At 47.4% G+C, this 17,360-nt stretch overlaps 1 protein-coding gene across 1 annotated transcript in view; it reads right to left on the reverse strand.

Moving 5' to 3' along the window:
* Window positions 1–6,773: 6,773 nt before the first annotated feature.
* Myo10 (myosin X) overlaps window positions 6,774–17,360 on the reverse strand; it is a 201,753-nt gene continuing 191,166 nt past the window's right edge. The window contains exons 36-41 of the mRNA XM_038321829.2: window positions 15,390–15,597; window positions 14,674–14,810; window positions 13,779–13,899; window positions 12,972–13,424; window positions 9,711–9,902; window positions 6,774–8,206 (exon numbers count right to left, since the gene is read on the reverse strand). Of these exons, the coding sequence (XP_038177757.1) occupies window positions 8,105–8,206; window positions 9,711–9,902; window positions 12,972–13,424; window positions 13,779–13,899; window positions 14,674–14,810; window positions 15,390–15,597 (1,213 nt within the window). The 3' untranslated portion in view covers window positions 6,774–8,104. The remainder of the gene's footprint in view (window positions 8,207–9,710; window positions 9,903–12,971; window positions 13,425–13,778; window positions 13,900–14,673; window positions 14,811–15,389; window positions 15,598–17,360) is intronic.

Consider the following 17,360-nt stretch of genomic DNA (forward strand, 5'->3'; position numbering starts at 1 on the left):
CCTCTGCCTCCCCGAGTGCTGGGATTAAAGGCATGCGCCACCACTGCCCGGCTGGTGCTGCCATTTTAAGCCTAAAGGAATTCTGGAGCCAGAGTTCCTTTCTTCTTCTCAGATGAATGCACTTTTTTTTCTACATGCTTTCAGTGGGTTGACTGAGACTCGACTCAGTTGTAGAGGGGAGCCGCTTTACTCAAAATCTATTGCTTATACTGCTGAATGCCTCTGAAAACACCTTCACAGAAACATCTAGAGTTTGACCAAACCACTGGGCACCATACTCTGGCCAAGCTGACACACACAATTCTCCATCAGCACCCTTTGAAAGCTTGGTTATTGTCTAAGTTCTCCTTCTTGTGGCTGTGATTTAAAAAATAAAATACTCTGGGAAAAGTAATTAAAAAAAAAAAGCTTATTTGGTTCACAATTCCAAGTCACAGTGCATCACTGTGGAGAAATCCAGGGACATGAACTTAAGCAGCTGGTCACACTGTATCTATAGTTGAAAGCGGAGTGATGAATTAAGGTGTGCACGCCACTGTTCAGTTTACTTCCTTGTCTCTGGTACAATCTCCTGCCCAGGGAATGGCGCCACCTGCAGTGGGCTGGTCTTTTCAACTCAATTCACAGAAGATATTCACTCAAAGACATGCCCACAGTCCAACCTAATCTAGGCAATCCCTCATTACAATTTCTTTTCCAGATGGTGTGAAGTTGACAGTTAAGACTAACTACTAGCCTACCGAGATGGCTCAGTGGGTAAAGGTGCCTGCCGTAAAATGTGGCAATTTGAGTTTGATCGCCATGACTCTCTCTGCATCATAGAAGTAGAGAACTGGCGCCTACACCTTGTGCTATGACTTCCCACATAGTCCATGGCATGTGTACACCCACATATATGCTCTCTCGTGTGCTCTTGCTCTCTCTTTCTCTCTCTCTCTCTCTCTCTCTCTCTCTCTCTCTCTCTCTCTCTCTCACACACACACACACACACACACGTGTGTGTGTATAATATAAATACAACAAATATATGAATAAAAAATGCAAATTTAGAAAGAAACTAACCATCATAATTAGATTTTGTTGTCCTTACCAAGACATGGGATAGACAAACTCAGAGAGATAAACAAGTTTTAGAGATGTTGCATTTCAGCTAGCCACGTCCACTAGGACAGACACTCAGGATACATCTTGCTATTGGGTCAAATTTAGCCAAATGAATCCATTTGGTATTTGGGGGTTTGTTAGTGCCTTTGTCACTAAGTGGCAGAAGCTGGGTGACCTCATTTATGTCTTCCAACTGACGCCTTAGTTGTCCCCCATGTGGCATCTCCTAGCTCATCCTTCCTTTCTTTATGTCCGGGTTCCACAAGGACAAGACCTAGTCCTCAAAACTTCTGTAGTTCTCTGCTTCAGTCTTGTTTCCTGGAGTCCTGATGACCATAGCAAATCTCACAGATGAGCTCATGTGTGGACGGGGACAACACAATGACCTGGAGTTCAGTGGGGTCTGTTGACAACCTAATCCATGTGCATAAGTGCAACGTAGGAGACTAAGGTGCAGCAAAAGGATGGACAATTGCATTGAAAGAGAGGTAGAGTGGTCGGCCAAGTGATGTTTTGAGTAGAGACGTAAAGTAATGCACAGATACTCATGTGACATTCCGGAGTCAAGCCCATGGCAGACAGAGTAAATGGGGAGTGTAAGAATCATAAGGCTAGGGCTGGAGAGATGACTCAGAGGTTAAGAACACTGGCTGCTCTTCCAGAGGTCCTGAGTTCAATTCCCAGCAACTACATGGTGACTCACAACCATCTAACATGAGATCTGGTGCCCTCTTCTGGCCTGCAGGCATACATGCAGATAGATGTAAATAATAAATAAATCTTAAAGAAAAAAAAAAGGATACGGCACAAAATCTGAACGGAATATGAGGAGTTGGGAGAGAACACCAAGTACATTCTGTTTTGAATTGGACTTTTGTGCTGATGTAAGTGGGAACTGGGTGCAAATATTTAAACAAGGAGAGTTTTTAAGACAGGGGTTTGTGGGTGCAGGATCCCATGAGGGGTGAATTCGCTAGGGATGTATGAGATGATGAGTGTGGAGGGGCTATCAAGCTTCTGAAGACTGTGGTCATGAACTTGAAGTAAAGCTTGGAGCCTGGCATGGCCCAGCTACAGGGGAGGCTTGGGGAGGAGGACTGCTCAAACTGAGAAGTTTCGGGCCAGCTTAAGCTCCATAGCACAGCCCTATCTCACAATATTGAATAGTTTGATTGGGTGTGGTAGCTCACGCCTGTAATCCTAGCATTCTGGAGACCCAGGCAAGAGAATTGTAATTTCAAAGACAGCCTGAAAGGAGGAGGAAGAGGAGGAGGAGGAGGAGGAGGAGGAGGAGGAGGAGGAGGAGAGGAGGAGGAAGAAGAAGAAGAAGAAGAAGAAGAAGAAGAAGAAGAAGAAGAAGCAGAAGAAGAAGAAGAAGAAGAAGAAGAAGAAGAAGAAGAAGAAAGGAGGGAGGGATTAAGGAAAGCGAACCATCATGTTTATGTTTCTCCAGCAACCTTCAACTGCTCAGCTACAGAGTGTTAGTGCTGCCCACACAGACCAAGAGACCTGTGTATATGTATGCAACTGGAAATATGTACATTGTGACTTCATCTAGTTATGAAGACTGAGAAATCTTGCAAGTTGTTGTCTCTAAGCTGTAGGCTAAGGAAAGACAGCAGGATCCGTCAAAGGTCTGAGGTCCGAAGAACTGGGATCCCTACAGCATCTGGGCTTCAGGTCTGAGTCTCAAGAGCTCCCAAGGCAGGATGCCAATGATCCTGCTCAGCCAGGCAGAGTGACCTTAACTTGTCCCCGCTTTCTGCTCCGTGCAGGCCCTCTGCAGACTGGGCGGACAGCACCAGCCATTCGCTCAGCCACCAATTCAAGTGCTAATCTCCTCTGGAAACTCCCTTCCAGACACACCCAGAAATCATGTTTAGCCAGCTGTCTGGGCCTCCTGGGGCTCAGTGAAGCTGACACATGAAATTAGCCATCACATATGAACTTGGAGAGACGGTTTGGTCTGTGAGTGGAATTACTTCAATACAGGGGGAGGAAAGGAGGAAGTGGGAGTTGGGAGCAAATAAAAATAAAAGTTATTGCAATTCTGAACTGGGAAAGGAGAAGGGAATGGAGATTGAAGCAGGTGGTGACCTCCCTCGTCTAGAGGTACGGTGGGGCTTGGGGAGGGGTAGTCATTGGAGAAGTGTCTTCAGGTGAACAAGTTTGGAAGAGGTGGGGATGGAGCATTTGAGAGCCGAGACTAGACTTTGGAGGATTGAAAGAGGTCAAGGAACCAAGAAGCGGGGTGACGGGATGGATTTTCACTAGAGGAAAGTCTCTATGCAGAGTTCCAAAGGCAGCGTCCAAGCTTCCATTCCTCCATTCCGTGGCTGTGACAAAACACTGGCGGTCCGCGGCTTATGGGAGTGTAGTGGCTTAAATGACAAATGTCCGCAGTAGGTTCCTGTATTGATCATGTGGTCCCTAACTGATGGCGTGTTAATCCCACTGGCCAAGAATAAGACCACTACCATAATTTGAAGCCAAATTTGAAGCAAGCTTTAATTAAATACTAGCCATGGGAATGAACTCTGGTCAGGTCCGTACCTGGGTTCCTAGGAAATGGCCCAGAGTCACGTTTTACAGGGGCTTAAGAAGGCAAAACCCGTAATTCAAAACCCAGAAGGTCCAGTCAGGGACAAGCATACATCCTGATAGACTTCCTGCCTCCATACCCTTTGCCTACATCCAGTCAGGGACAAGTGTACATCGTGACATATTTCCTGCTCACACGTGATCAAGCACATCTGGGGTAGTTGGGTCAAGCAAACTTGTTTAGGGGAGTGAAGATATGTGGCTTATCTCCTCCCATAAACAGCAGCCTCCAGCACTTCAGGACTCTCTGTCCTTGGGCAAAGGGCTGGTAAATCAGAGGCATTTTTGGTCGGAAGTGTTCAAGGCTGGTCCTGTTCACGTCTACCTGAGACCAGGGCCTGTCACTGCCCCTTTCTTTCTCTAAATTGGACAACTAAAACCAGGGAAGGGGGATGAGCCCTATGTCACCATAAACAAATGTTTACCAGTAGCTGTGGCTGTCTCCGTTTCTCTTGCTTGGTGTAAGTTGACTTACACAAAGTAAGGGGAAGGGTACCTATTTCAGGTCACCAAAAATACTTAAAATCCAGAGTTCACCAGGGGAAAATGAATTTTGATATCATCATTCCATCTGCGCTCTGCGCTCTCTCTCTCTCTCTCTCTCTCTCTCTCTCTCTCTCTCTCTCTCTCTCTGAATGCTTCTTCACTTTTAATAAAAAAGTTCATTACCTGTGTCTTCCTTCTGTACCTAAGATTTTTCCAGCCTTTTAATCAAGAGCCCTAAATTATAATAGTGTTTTGTCACAGCAACAGAACAGTAACTAACACAGGGAGGTAAGAATTTATTTGACTTTTACTTCCAGGTTGTAGTGCATCATTGAAGGGAGTCAGGACAAGAACTCAAGGTGGAGCCTGAAGCAGAAACCATGGAGAAACAGTGATTACTGACTGGCTCACTGACTCCTGCTTAACTAACACAGCCTAGGACCACATGCACAGAAAACAGTGCCCCTCACATATCAGTCTTGATTAGCCTCATTGAGGTGAGAAGAGCAATACTATGGACGGACAATAACACTCCTTGATCTGGAATACTGGACTGTATAAAAATACAAACAGAACAGCAACTAGCTGAGCAACATGGCTGGGCGACATGTGACCAAGCCTCACGCGCTAGCCCCATGCTTTTTCCCCCATCCTGATGGATTACATCTTCGAACTGTGAATCAAAATCAACCTTTTTTGGTAGGATGTCTTGTCACAACAATTCAAAGAGCAGTTGACACAGTCATTGTTAAGTTGGGAGTTTAGGCCCCAGCCCCTTGCATCTATCCTAGCCCCCTGACCCTGAGACTCTGGACTCCAAATCCCAGCAGGCCAGGTCCTGACCTTGGGGGAAGGTCCTGACCTGGGGGAAGGTCAGGACCACTCCAAGAATATTTAAATGAACTCCCAAAAGATGAACAGGTGATCTCCTTTTCTTCTTCCCGGCTTTCTGGTTCCCTCTCTGGGCCCCCGGATAGCGCAGAACTCCCATTAATCCTGGATATCTCTTAATTTGGCTTGTTTTGATTTGGCTTGATTGGGTGGAGAGCTCGCATTAGGAAATATTCCTAACAGTCATTGATGTTGGTGAGGATCTGTTACACAGCAAAGCTAACTGTTAGAGCAAGTTCAACAGTTTCACTTCTAAACCTCAGTATCCTCCCTCTAAAATAGAACCTGCATCATGGCCTCTATGATGCCAAACAGATAAAAATGATGTGTTCGGTACTAAGCCTGACACAGGAATGAAGCACCAAGAAGGGAGAGCGAAGGAATCACCTTAGACAGTCTGGCCATATTGTCTTGAGTTTTCTTGATACTTATTCCACTGTTATGGGTCCATCTTCGCAGTAAATATCACGGACGTGCATCTGTTGGCGCAAAGTTCTTGTACCGCCCTCATCACGCTTCCTTCCAGAGCCCTTCCACACACAGCAGATGGCCCAGACTGGGGCTCTCACTACCGTCCTGCTCCTTATCTTTAGACGTTTTTCATTCAGCTAGGCTCTGGTTAGCTTAACATAATTCTGTGTCCTTTGCCAATTCCCCTGAAGTAGCGCTGATGTCTTGCTTTTTTAATCCAAACGGTAACGTGACAGTACATACTTAATAGATTATGATCAATTAATCTATGTTGAAGTTTGGGATTTTCCTTTTTCTAACGAGGAAGCCAATTAAATTTCTTCAATGTGAAGTCATGCCTTGAATCTGCAGGAGAGTCTAGGCATTATTAATTTAATTCAATTTAATTTTTAAGATTACCCTTTTATTCCATGAGGGAATGGAAAGAGTAATTTAGCGAGAGGCGCCCACCTACCAATGCCCCGTAGTATTGGTATTTATGGATCCTGCTTCTGCATCCCACTGTTGACCAGCTCTAACACTGCTATCAAAAGGATGAGATGCAGCCTTGGAAAACAAAAGCTAGGAACAGGGCTGGTGATGTGGTCCATCAGGTAAGGGCATCGCTTCTCTGATGACGAGAACGTAATCCCGAGGAGAGAACCAGTTCCCACAGGCTGGCCTCTGATTTACACACCCGTGCTGTGGCACACACACACACACACACACACACCCTTGGTAAAAAATCCTACCCTGCGAAAATATCTTTTATTTTTCCATGCTAATTTAGTTGGCTCCCCCATATACACTTCTCTCCCTTGTCCCCATGACACCCGGCAGCCCTTGCACCACCTCCACCTCCTCTAACAGGTCCGTCCGTTCTATTGTTCTTCACGACCCTGCCTAAAGCCTCTTCCTTTTCCCTTTCTTGTGGGCCACTTTCTGATTTTTGTCCCCACTCACACTCACATCTCTATAAACACACACACACACACAATTAGAAGCTCAGATGTGCATGAGAGAAAGTGCTGGACCTTATCTCTTTGCGCCTGGGTTCTATTGATTTTTTTCCTTTACAAATTTTCTTTATATTTGTGGCTGTATAAAATTCCTCTGTGCATCGCAGCTGCAGTTTCGCTACCCACTCAGTAAAGTTTAAAAAAACCTAAAAATAAAAATGCCAAAGTCACCCCCATCACCATGGCTATTAAAAACTATCCAAATAAAGTAAACACATCATGTTAGCTAATATCTTTTATTGTCAGACTTTGTGAGTCAACAAACACCACTTTCATATAGCTGTCCACAGGGATAAGGCAAATTGAACTTTTCTTTGTGAGTAGACTCATCTGGCCCACCTTTATAATATTTCCATATAAAAATAAAAGTCCAAGTCCAGATTCTTTTCTTCTGGTCATAGACACTGTTATTTACAGGTGCTGTGTTCAGGCCACCACCGTGAGCTAGGGACGAAAGAACGGGTAAATTTCATTGAAGTCTTGGCCTCAGCATTCAGGGTCCTTTAGAGGTCTGCTCGGGGGCTACAGGGTTTGGGGAGGCAGCAGCTCCCCCCATTTTCAACATGGCTATGATGTCCAGAGAGATGATACAAAACTACCCTTCAGAGGAGACAACAACAGAATTAACTTAACTTTTAGAAATAAACGACTCCAAAGTGACTTCATATTGTTCTACAAATAGCACTGGGGCCAGCAGTTTAAGAGTGGTTTATAAATTATCTCCGTGGGCTGCGGACCTGCTGGGAATACAGCAGTCACAGGTCGCAGCCCTTGCTACATGTAAAACGAAACCTAGTCAAAATGTCTCTTTCCAAAATACAGCAAAGACAGGAACATCCAGGGTCCTAATCTGTTAGTAAAACCACCTTGGAGCCTATAACTCTGAGCTATTAAAATATACAGACAGACTGTTTACACCATTGCACATCCTCTTCCCTTTGTGTTTAATGCGCACGCAACAACAATTAAAGTGTTGAGTGTATGAACACATGCTCGGGCAAGCACAGACGTTTAAATGAAACAAAGCAAACTGTTAATACCCGTCCATGAGGAAGGCTGCCAGCAGCACTCCGACTACAACACACTGTCCCCTTCCGCTCTGTCTCCCCTCCTGGCTCCCTCACCTTCCCTCACAGTTGGGAAATCAGGCTGGGAGGTTAGTGCACAACCAACGGACCAATGCCCCACTTCCAAGCTCTGCAGATTCTCCCAGAAGGGGCAAGTGCATTCCCTCAGTAGCACAGTTAAGGTCGAATAGGGTCGATTCTGCAAGTTAAGGCACTTCTGGCTGCTTTGGTGGCAGCATGGTTTTCTCCCCTTTCTTTTTTTAAGGCAAGTATCTATGAGTCCTAAAGCTTTAGAAATTGTGCAGATGGTTAAGGTTGACAGCTTAATACGTGATCACTGAAGTGGATGGAGGGGAAAGGAGTTCCAGAAACTCCTCCCTCTGACGACTGGTTTCCGAAGGCCTGGGCAGCTGTGTTTCCAAAGCTGGGTCAGGACCTGGCGTTGGCCTGGGCACATTCAGATCTGAAAATCACATGGGCTTGTCTTCACCTGGAGCTGCCCTGGCTGCTCACGGAGCGGGTGGTGCTATAGCGCTTCTTCACAATCATGCTGATGTAGGCTTTCATGAGCTTGGCCACATCCACCACCTGCCGGGGAGAGCAGAACGCACACGGTCATGGTAGAGACCAGATCAAAGCACCTAGCTCAGCGACATCCTCTGATGGTCCTCCATGTAAGAACCAGCAGCTGCTACGCTAAGTCTGGGCTCTAGACTCGCAGGAAGACAAGAGTTCAGCTGACCATTTCTAGCCAGAGAGAGTAACGTGAGCTTTTCTAAATAGAGCATGCACCACCTGGTGGCTCCGGCACAGAGAGCAGGGGTTTTATTTGATGCAAGCTGTCTGGCTTTGCAGTCAGTACACCACAAGTACACTGGACAGCAGAGTTTGCACTTTAGGATTTGAACTGCTAGCCTCACTGAAAATGGTGAAATTTGGAAACCACATCAGCCTCTATAGGCTACGGTAGCTAATTCCAGTCCATTCATTTGGAAGCAGCGGAAGAAGCTGAAGGGAGCTTTGAGGGCCAGGACAGGGCTATGACCAGCTGGCCCGATGCCTAGCCCACTTCCATTGCAAACCACACATTCTCCGAGCTGGGATCTTTCATTAGCATCTTCCAGTGATGCTGCCATCCCTGTTCTCCCTTCCCTGGCCAATCTGTCTGTCAGCCTGGGCAGTGCAAAGGCACCTTAATAGGCTTCTATGTCTCCTCCTGCCCTTCCAATCTCACCCCATACTGATACTGGTAAAGCCACTGCTGTATTGTATTACAATCCCAGATTTCACGGTAGGTTCCTACCTTCCATGGGATTCGACTAAATGACACAGCCCAGTAACAAGACCCTCCCCTGTCATAGTCTTGGGCTCTTTCTTCTCTCTGCATACTTTCCTCAGCAACCCACTAAACCTCATCCTCCACCCCCCAACAGCTCTTCAAATGCCCTCCGACCCACCATCATAGGCACCTCCTTTGCCACCCTTCCTGGTAGCAAAGCCCTTTGTGGAGGCCTCATGTGGCTTCTTCTTTTATTATTACAGCTACTCAAGTTTGGAGCTGCTAGCATACATATTCAGTTGGTTTTATTTGAAGATGATTTTGTGATCCATCAACTATGGCTAGATGGGAGGTCCCTCAGGTCCCCTGCTCTGTGGATGCCATTGTAGTATAATCGTGTGTGTGTGTGTACATATATATGTCTTATTTGGCTTATTTTATATTTTACTTGCATGCATGTTTGTACACCACTGTTTGGCTTGCATGCACGTTTGTACATCACTGTTTGGCTTGCATGCACGTTTGTACACCACTGTTTGGCTTGCATGTACGTTTGCACACCACATGTGCAACTGGAGCCTGAGGAGGTCAGAAGACAGTTGTGAGCCCCTGTGTGGTACTGAACCAGGGTCCTCTACAAAAGCAACACGTGCTCTTAGCTGCTGAGCCATCTCTCCAGCCTCCGGAGTAGAGTCTGACTGCTGTGATCCTTTGCCTTAATCTCCCAGTCTCTGCAAGGTGGCCTGGAGATGGGGGCGCTGCTCTCCTTTTTGACGGAGATCCTGAATGAATCCTGTCTGCCCTGCTTCTTACCTCACTCGTTTCAAAGAGCAGCTCCCGCTCATCGACCACGATCTTGTACGTGTTGGCCAGGGGTGCCCCGAAAGAGAGGATGTGCTCATACTGGAAGACTTCTAAAGGTTTGCCCTCTCCGCGCTTGTAGACTGACACAGCGTCCGCACTGACGCCCAGCCAGAGTTCCTGGGGGAAGCCGCCTTCCTTGCACTGTAGGGGCAAGAGAGTCACTGTGAGTCAGCATTGGACAAGGAAGGGCAGAACACATCCTAGAAGCCACAAGACAGGCACTGAGGCCAGTGCTTGGTAGATGATGCTGACCAAAGTGAGCACGCCAGCACAGAGACAGGAGAAACTGTACCTCGGTGCACACTGGCTGATTTCTGACTGGCTAATCAATTTTAGGGTTTGCAGAAAGCCGACTGGTGCTCTACTTCTTCATAAGGCCTCTCTCCACCTTGAATTAGCTGTTCTATTAGAGACATCTGAATCAGCCTCAGAAGAAACCCAGGAACACACCAGCTGGGCAAGAAACCGAACAGCAATGCCAAGGCATCTTGGGTAAGCAAGTTCTGCTCCCGTTGTTTCTAGGTCTGTCCTCAACCTGTCTGGACTGGTTTACCTAGGATCATAGAGATAAATTCTCCCAATCACTGTGTGTTGGCATCTCTCCACAAGAAGCAGCCACATGTTCAGCGTAAACACACTTGACTGGCCTAACTACAGAGTTGCTTACACTGAGCAGAGGGAGGAAAACAAGAGCCTGTGTAGGGAATAGCAACGCAGGAATGACAGGAACCAGAACATAAAGGGACGGCGTACGTTTGGGGACACAGAAGAGAGTGTGCAGAGGGCACATAGGGCCTTATTTGTGAATGGGAGCAGTGGTTCTCAACCTTCCTAACGCTGCGACCCTAATAATATCATTCCTCATGTTATGGTGGCCCCCAACCTTTTTCTTTTTCTTCTTCTTCTTCTTTTTTTTTTTTTTTTTTTTTTTGATTTTTCGAGACAAGGTTTCTCTGTGGCTTTGGAACCTGTCCTGGAACTAGCTCTTGTAGACCAGGCTGGCCTCGAACTCACAGAGATCCACCTGCCTCTGCCTCCCGAGTGCTGGGATTAAAGGTGTGCGCCACCACCGCCTGGCCCCCCACCTTTTTCGAGGCAGGGTTTCTCTGTGTAACAGTCCTAGGTGTCCTGGAACTAGCTCTTGTAAACCAGGCTGGCCTTGGACTCACAGAGATCCGCCTACCTCTGCCTCCTGAGTACTGGAATTAAAGGCATGCTCTACCACTGCCCGGCCCAGAAAATCATTCTCATTGCTACTTCCTGACTGTAACTTTCCAACTGTTGTGAATTATAATGTAAAACATCGGTTTTTTCCAACGATCTTAGGCAACCCCTGTGAAAGGGTTTGCGACCCACAGGTTGAGAACTGCTGCTTCAGAACAGACATAACCATATCAACCAACCTACCACACCCAGAACAGTATCCTGCCAGAAGCAAATAAAGCATTTTGGAATATGTAAATCAGTACTTAGATTTCTGTAAAGCTTCTACTTAAAGACTATGCTAAATTGCTGCAGCCATAAGAAATTTAGAAGCTCATCTGTACAAGGGCTGGGAAACTCATCCATTTTTGGGGAGGGATGTCTCGGGCCTTGCAGGCCTTGTGGTCTCTGGCACTGACTAGGGCCTCCACAGCTGTAGAGGTGGAGGGATTTGACATGTGACCCTCTGCTCTACACCACTGGTTACAGTTCCTTCTGGGCAGGGATCTTAGACAGGGGAAGCAGGAATTAGTACTCGGTTGAGGCGGTGGCAAATTCTACTTTCTAAGATGCGGTTCCTTCAGGCAGACGTCACGAGGAACAACAAGGCAAGGGCAAGCTGGGTGTTTCTAACTTGGTTATCGAGAATCGGAAATGTCTTAAAATCTGTGTTGACTTGAAGGACTTGTCCACTAGGAATTCGGGATGTCACTCAGCGGTAGGGTACTTGCCTTGTACCCACATGGCCCTGAGTTTAGTCCCCAGAGTTCAAAAAAGGAAAAGTAAATATATTTTTTAAAAATTGGATTTTGCTGCCGGGAGGTGGTGGCGCACGCCTTTAATCCCAGCACTCAGGAAGCAGAGGCAGGTAGATCTCTGAGTTCAAGGGCAGCCTGCTCTACACAGTGAGTTCCAGGACAACCAGGGCTACACAGAGAAACCCTGTCTCAAAAAACCAAAAAACAATGAGGTCGGATTTTGCCCTTAATCTCAGCCCTTGGGAGGTGATCTCTGCCCATCTGAGGTGAGTCAGATTTACAGAGTTAGTTCCAGGCCGGCCATAGTTACACAGGGAGACCCCATCTGGAAAAGGACGAGTGAGGGGATGGGGCAGCGTGAATTTTGAAATATTCCAAATTCTGCATTATTAGACCAGGGATGCTCAAGCAGAAAAATTTGTGTAAAAATTCTGAAATTAGAAAAGCTGTTAATCTGGGGAAGTTTCCCCAAGTATTTTAGACAAGGAGTTCCTAAATCTGCATCTATAACGTTCCTAAGTGAATATATAAGTCTAAAAACAAGGCTTTAAAAAAACCGCAGATTTTAATAAGTATTTTCAAAATTAGATCAATAGCTTGTATTAAAAAAAAAAAAGAGTTATTTAAGACAAGAGACATTTAAGGCCTGGGAGGTGGAGAAAGGAGTTCAAAACCATCTTCAGCTACAGAGCAAGCTGGAAGCCAGCTGGGCCAAGTGCTAGTCTACCTCAGTACCAACAGAAATCAAGCCAGACAGCCAACCAAGTACAGAGATAGAAGTCATTCTAATGATGATCCTATTTATAGAAACATTTGCTACAAAGGAAGAGAAAAAAACCTTGGTGGTCCAGCAGCATGGCTCAGTGGGTAAGAGTGCTTGCCGCCAAGCTTGGCTACTTCAGTTCAACGGGCTCTGGAGCTTACACAGGGGTCGGAGAGAACTGACTTTGATAAGTTGTCTTCTTCCACATGTCTCACACACACACACACACACACACACACACACACACACACACACACACACTAAATAAATAAATGAATAAAGTTGAAAACAACAAAATAAATCTAAAAGCGCCTTTGGGAGATGAAGAGGCTGATGGTAAAATCGAGGGGGCACAGGGCCAAGAGGTCCATTTTTTGTCCCTTTTCCCCCCAGTATGAACCTGGCAAGGTTCAGACTCGGGCACAGTGTGGTGAGGAAGTGGCACCTGCCTGCTCACAATGGGACATTACAGCGACCAGTGCTCACCTCCACATCAAAGAGCGTTGATCCGTAGCCAGGCCACTCCTTGATCAAGGCCATATACTTGGCCATGGCTTGCTCCTGGTTCATTCCCTGCAGCTTCTTCCACTTGTCAATGATACTGGCTCGAGCTGAGCAGACTTCTTCCTTAATCCACATGTCCAGCATCTGCTCCTCTTCCGCTTTCTGCCGAACCACGGCCCCGGTCCGGAAGCTGCGCCTCAGTGTCCCCTCCAGGAAGCTGGTCCGCCTCTTCTCCAGGCGTTCATATGGGGTGAAGGTTTTGGTCGACTGACTGATGCGAGCTTTGAGTCTCTGCAGGGAGTAAACCTCCTCTAGGGGTGGGACTGAGGTGTGCAGGGTATAATCCCCCTGCAGGTATTGGAGTCTCAAGGCAGCCAGAACTTGCAGATTCTCTTCAGGGGCTGGGTGGTGGCCATGGATGACGGCTTCATGGGCCTGACAGGTGAGAGGAGCTGAGGTCAGATAGCTGCTGAGTGTTAGAGGAAGCCAAAGGCCAGCTCCCTCAAGCCCTGTGGACTGTAAACTGAACTCCACCCCAGAGGAGCACAGCCCACCACTTTCACGGTAAATTCCTCCTCTTCGCAGGTACCTCCAACACTGCAATACCTTTTATTCCTATGGTCAAGTGTGTAAGGTTTCCTTCTACAAAATGAGCTGCTAGCTTTTCATTGCTGGGAAATCTACTGCCCTACCTAATCCCAAGGACTTGAGCAGTTAATTTATATGGCATAGTAATGGGCTTCACGCCTGCCTCAAACAAAGGAATCGGTTTCTCAAAGTTCCTTTTACCTGTTCAAACATAAACGCAAACTCCACGCTGTCCTTTGGCACGCTGTCAGTGTCCAGGAAGCAATAAAGCTTGAAGTAAAATTTCCATGGCGAGTCCCCAGCTTCTGACGTGGCTGCGAGCCTAAGACAGAAGCCACAAAAGACTCTGAGCAAAACTGGAATCGGGCCGCTGGTGACCCACAGCTCACTCTGAGGATACAGACATCCTACCTATGGTGGTACTGGCACAATGTGGGGGAGATGACACAAGGGACAGTCATACAAACAAACTAGCAAAACAGTGTGCGTCAGAGTTCCTCAGTGCATTAACCAGAGGGAAGGTCCAAAGAGAAAGCCTTCAGGCAAAGCCTGTTGGCAGGGACTCACTGAGGATCCCAGCTGAACTGGTACCATCGAATCTGTGCTTAATCCACAGAAATGCTACTTGTTTGCTTCCTCTAATAAATCTCGACTGAGTTTTCCCAGTTAAAATTGTGAGTATTCACTGGACTGCCTTCGGATGCCAAGCGTCTTTGCAGAGTTAGGCAATCTAAGTCTGAGATCAAGGACACACTGTTGAAGGGAAATGAGAGGCAGTTTCGAGAGCTGGGGTGCCGGCGTGAGTCTACCATCATTTTGAAGCTCATTGGTAGTAAGTGAAAACATCAGTTCTAAGAGACAGGGAATACAGGGGCTGGAAGAGAGAATGGGGATGAAGGGCTGAGGATGAGCTAAATCAGCGTTGAGATCATGGTTTTGTCTCTGAGTCAGGACGTATAGATGGCAGAGAAGACAAGGTAAATAGATTAATACAGGTACAAACAAACAAACAAACAAACAAACCTAACGGAAGCCTGCAACGAGGCCAAACGGAGCATCAAATGATCTTCCGGCACTGGAAGGCATAAGAACTTACTTCTCAAACTTGGCCAGGACGTCGGCTACGATGGTCCGGCTTTCAATGGCCTTGTCCACAAGACCATTGTACTCAAACAAGGCAAACATGTTCCTACTGTCCTCCATGGCGAGGCCCCGGATCAGCTTCTCCACCACCTGGAAGACATACGAGGAGGCCCTCACTTCAGAGGCTTTGTGCACTTCACACACGCATACGTCATGAACTCAGAGAGGGGTGGTGGCATGGGAGAGTCCACACAGCCTCCTGAAACTGCTGGCTGCGTGCCAGCCCTGGAGCCTAACACGCACCGCACCGCCGACTGCGTGCCGCGTGCCGGCCCCAGAGCCTAACAGGCGCTGCTTTTTCTCTTACTCTCTTGGCAAAGTTAGCTTTGCTTTCTTCTTGCTCCCCTTTAGGGAGAGGATGATAAGCGAAGGCTCTCCAGGCTTCATTAGCAATAGTGCCATCACCCCAAGCTTCCACTGGGCTAGTTTAAAAGGACCGGGCAAAACGTGTTCATTTGATGTGGTCCTGTCAACAGCCTGTGGCTCAGGTGACCTGACACACCCTCTCACAGCGTTTCCTCTGTGGTGGATCTCGGTTGGCTGCTGGCTGTATTTACTTCCTGTTTGTCATGCTGAGCATAAACACCAATGTGGCTATGCTCAACCTGGGGACCGTGGTTGTACGGGGCAGGTGAGCATCAAGCACAAGGGGCTGTCAGCGTTTCCTACCTCCCCAGCTGTGGTGTGTGAGTTGATGGTGATCTTGCAGGACCCTCCGCCATGGCAGTACACCGTGGATGTCATCTCCTGCCGGTGGATCAGAGCTTCAATTTCATCTCGGGAAGGCACAAACTCTCTGCATTTGGTTTTCTTAAGAGATTCGTAGATAAAGAGGGCATACTTTTCCATCTCGGTTCCCGGGAACTGTTCCCGTATCCTAGGAGACAAAGGGGAACCTTGAGTTGCACACAGAGGCTGACTGGCTTGAAGGAGCTGGGCTTTGGAGAAGGCTGGGCAAGGAGAGGTTAGGAGGGAGGGAGGCTGCCTCCTAGTGGTGACACCAGCAGTCATCAGTGTCTTTTAAGGTCCAGCTTTCCCTGCCTCAGTTTACTTCAAAATGAACAGCAGAAGGAACCACTGTTTGTGAGTGGGCTGCTGCCAGGTCTCTATGCAGAACTACTAATACAGGAAATGATGTTTCACGCTGCCTTTAACAACAACAACAAAGACCATGGCCTTGAACTCAAGAGGCCCACCTGCCTCTGCCTCCTGCAGTGCCTGGATTAAAAATGCCTTTTGTTTTGTTGAGCTAGGGGTTGGTTCACTCTGTAGCCCAGGCCGGCCTTGGTCTCTTGTTCCTCCTGCCTCCGCCTTCTAAGTGCTAGAATGAGACAGCCTGTCCAGCGTTAAGCAGTGTGTTTGCCTGAGCTAAGTAAAATGAGATTTTAACTGCTTCTGCCACACAGAAAAACAATGAGATGCAGGTCCAGGGCTACTGAGATCCACCCAGGTAATAATTTTCCTAACTAAATGTTTCCATAACCAGAAGAAAACCCGTTAACTGTTGGCAGCAGTGAGACCCCAGATCCTGAATTTCTTGTAATCCCCTGATCTGAGTGCCTACAGCTGTTCTGAGCACGAGACCTTCAGGAGTTCCTGATGGCAGGAGAGTGGTTTCTGGTGGGTTTGGCTGGGGCGTGGCTATCTCTATATATTCTGCCCCTGAACACAATAAAGGGGGCATTCTTGGGGAATTCAAGGATGACCCGTGTTGCTGTCTCTCTGTCTGTATGTGTTTGTGTATTTTAACCTCCTGCCCCTTGCCTGAATCTCACGAACTGGGTAAAAGCGCACCGAATGCAGACACGGAGGCACGGTGTGCATCAATTGGAGGTCTCCACCGAGATATCGGGAACTAGGGAACGCTGAGAGGTCGCCCTCAGAAGGTGAGGTATATGTGTTAATCCTGACGTCCTTCGCTAGGTTTGACAGAAAGTGGAAGTCAACCGAGAAAGGGGGTAAACCAACAGGGTTGTCCCTGGCCGGAGGGGACATATATATTGAGAAAAGATAGAATGTATATAGCTTTAAAAAAAAAGATAAATGTGTGTAAATGTATGATATGTTGATTGTGTTGTCTTTTGTGTTCTGGACTGGAGAAAGACATTTGATTCTAGGAACTGCTAAGAAAGGTATCTTGACTTTAAAATATGGGCTTAAGAATTTGATGTTTTGGAAAGGAGGTTCTGTTTTTGTCTCCAAAGACGATGAGAGCCTAAGGATTTATTCGATATTCATGTGGTTTGAATCCCCAAGACCTCCTGAAATGTTGTAGTGGAGTGTGAGCAGCAGCGGCTCCAAGACCAAGCAGCTCCAGGTGGCCGGTGCTGAGGGGCTGCGACGTGTGCAAACACCGGGACCTGCCTCGAGGACCAACGACGTGAGAATGCTAGGCCCGTTTCCAGCATGGGCCTCAGGGCGCAGAAGCGCAGCACAACCGTGACTCGAGTCTGAGCTACTGGAAAATAGCAGTGAATTGCAGTAAATACCCCCAGGAATGCAGTGTCCCTGCTCAGCAGGAAGTAGCCAGACAGATTGACAACGCCCAAATTCCCTAAGTGGGGCCCCTTCAGTGGTTGCAAAGCAGCAAGCCTGCTTCCCTGAGTTCTGCTCCACTACATGCACCAGTTTGGACCCAGA

The sequence above is a fragment of the Arvicola amphibius genome, chromosome 3 (assembly GCF_903992535.2).
Source record: "Arvicola amphibius chromosome 3, mArvAmp1.2, whole genome shotgun sequence".
NCBI lineage: Eukaryota > Metazoa > Chordata > Mammalia > Rodentia > Cricetidae > Arvicola > Arvicola amphibius.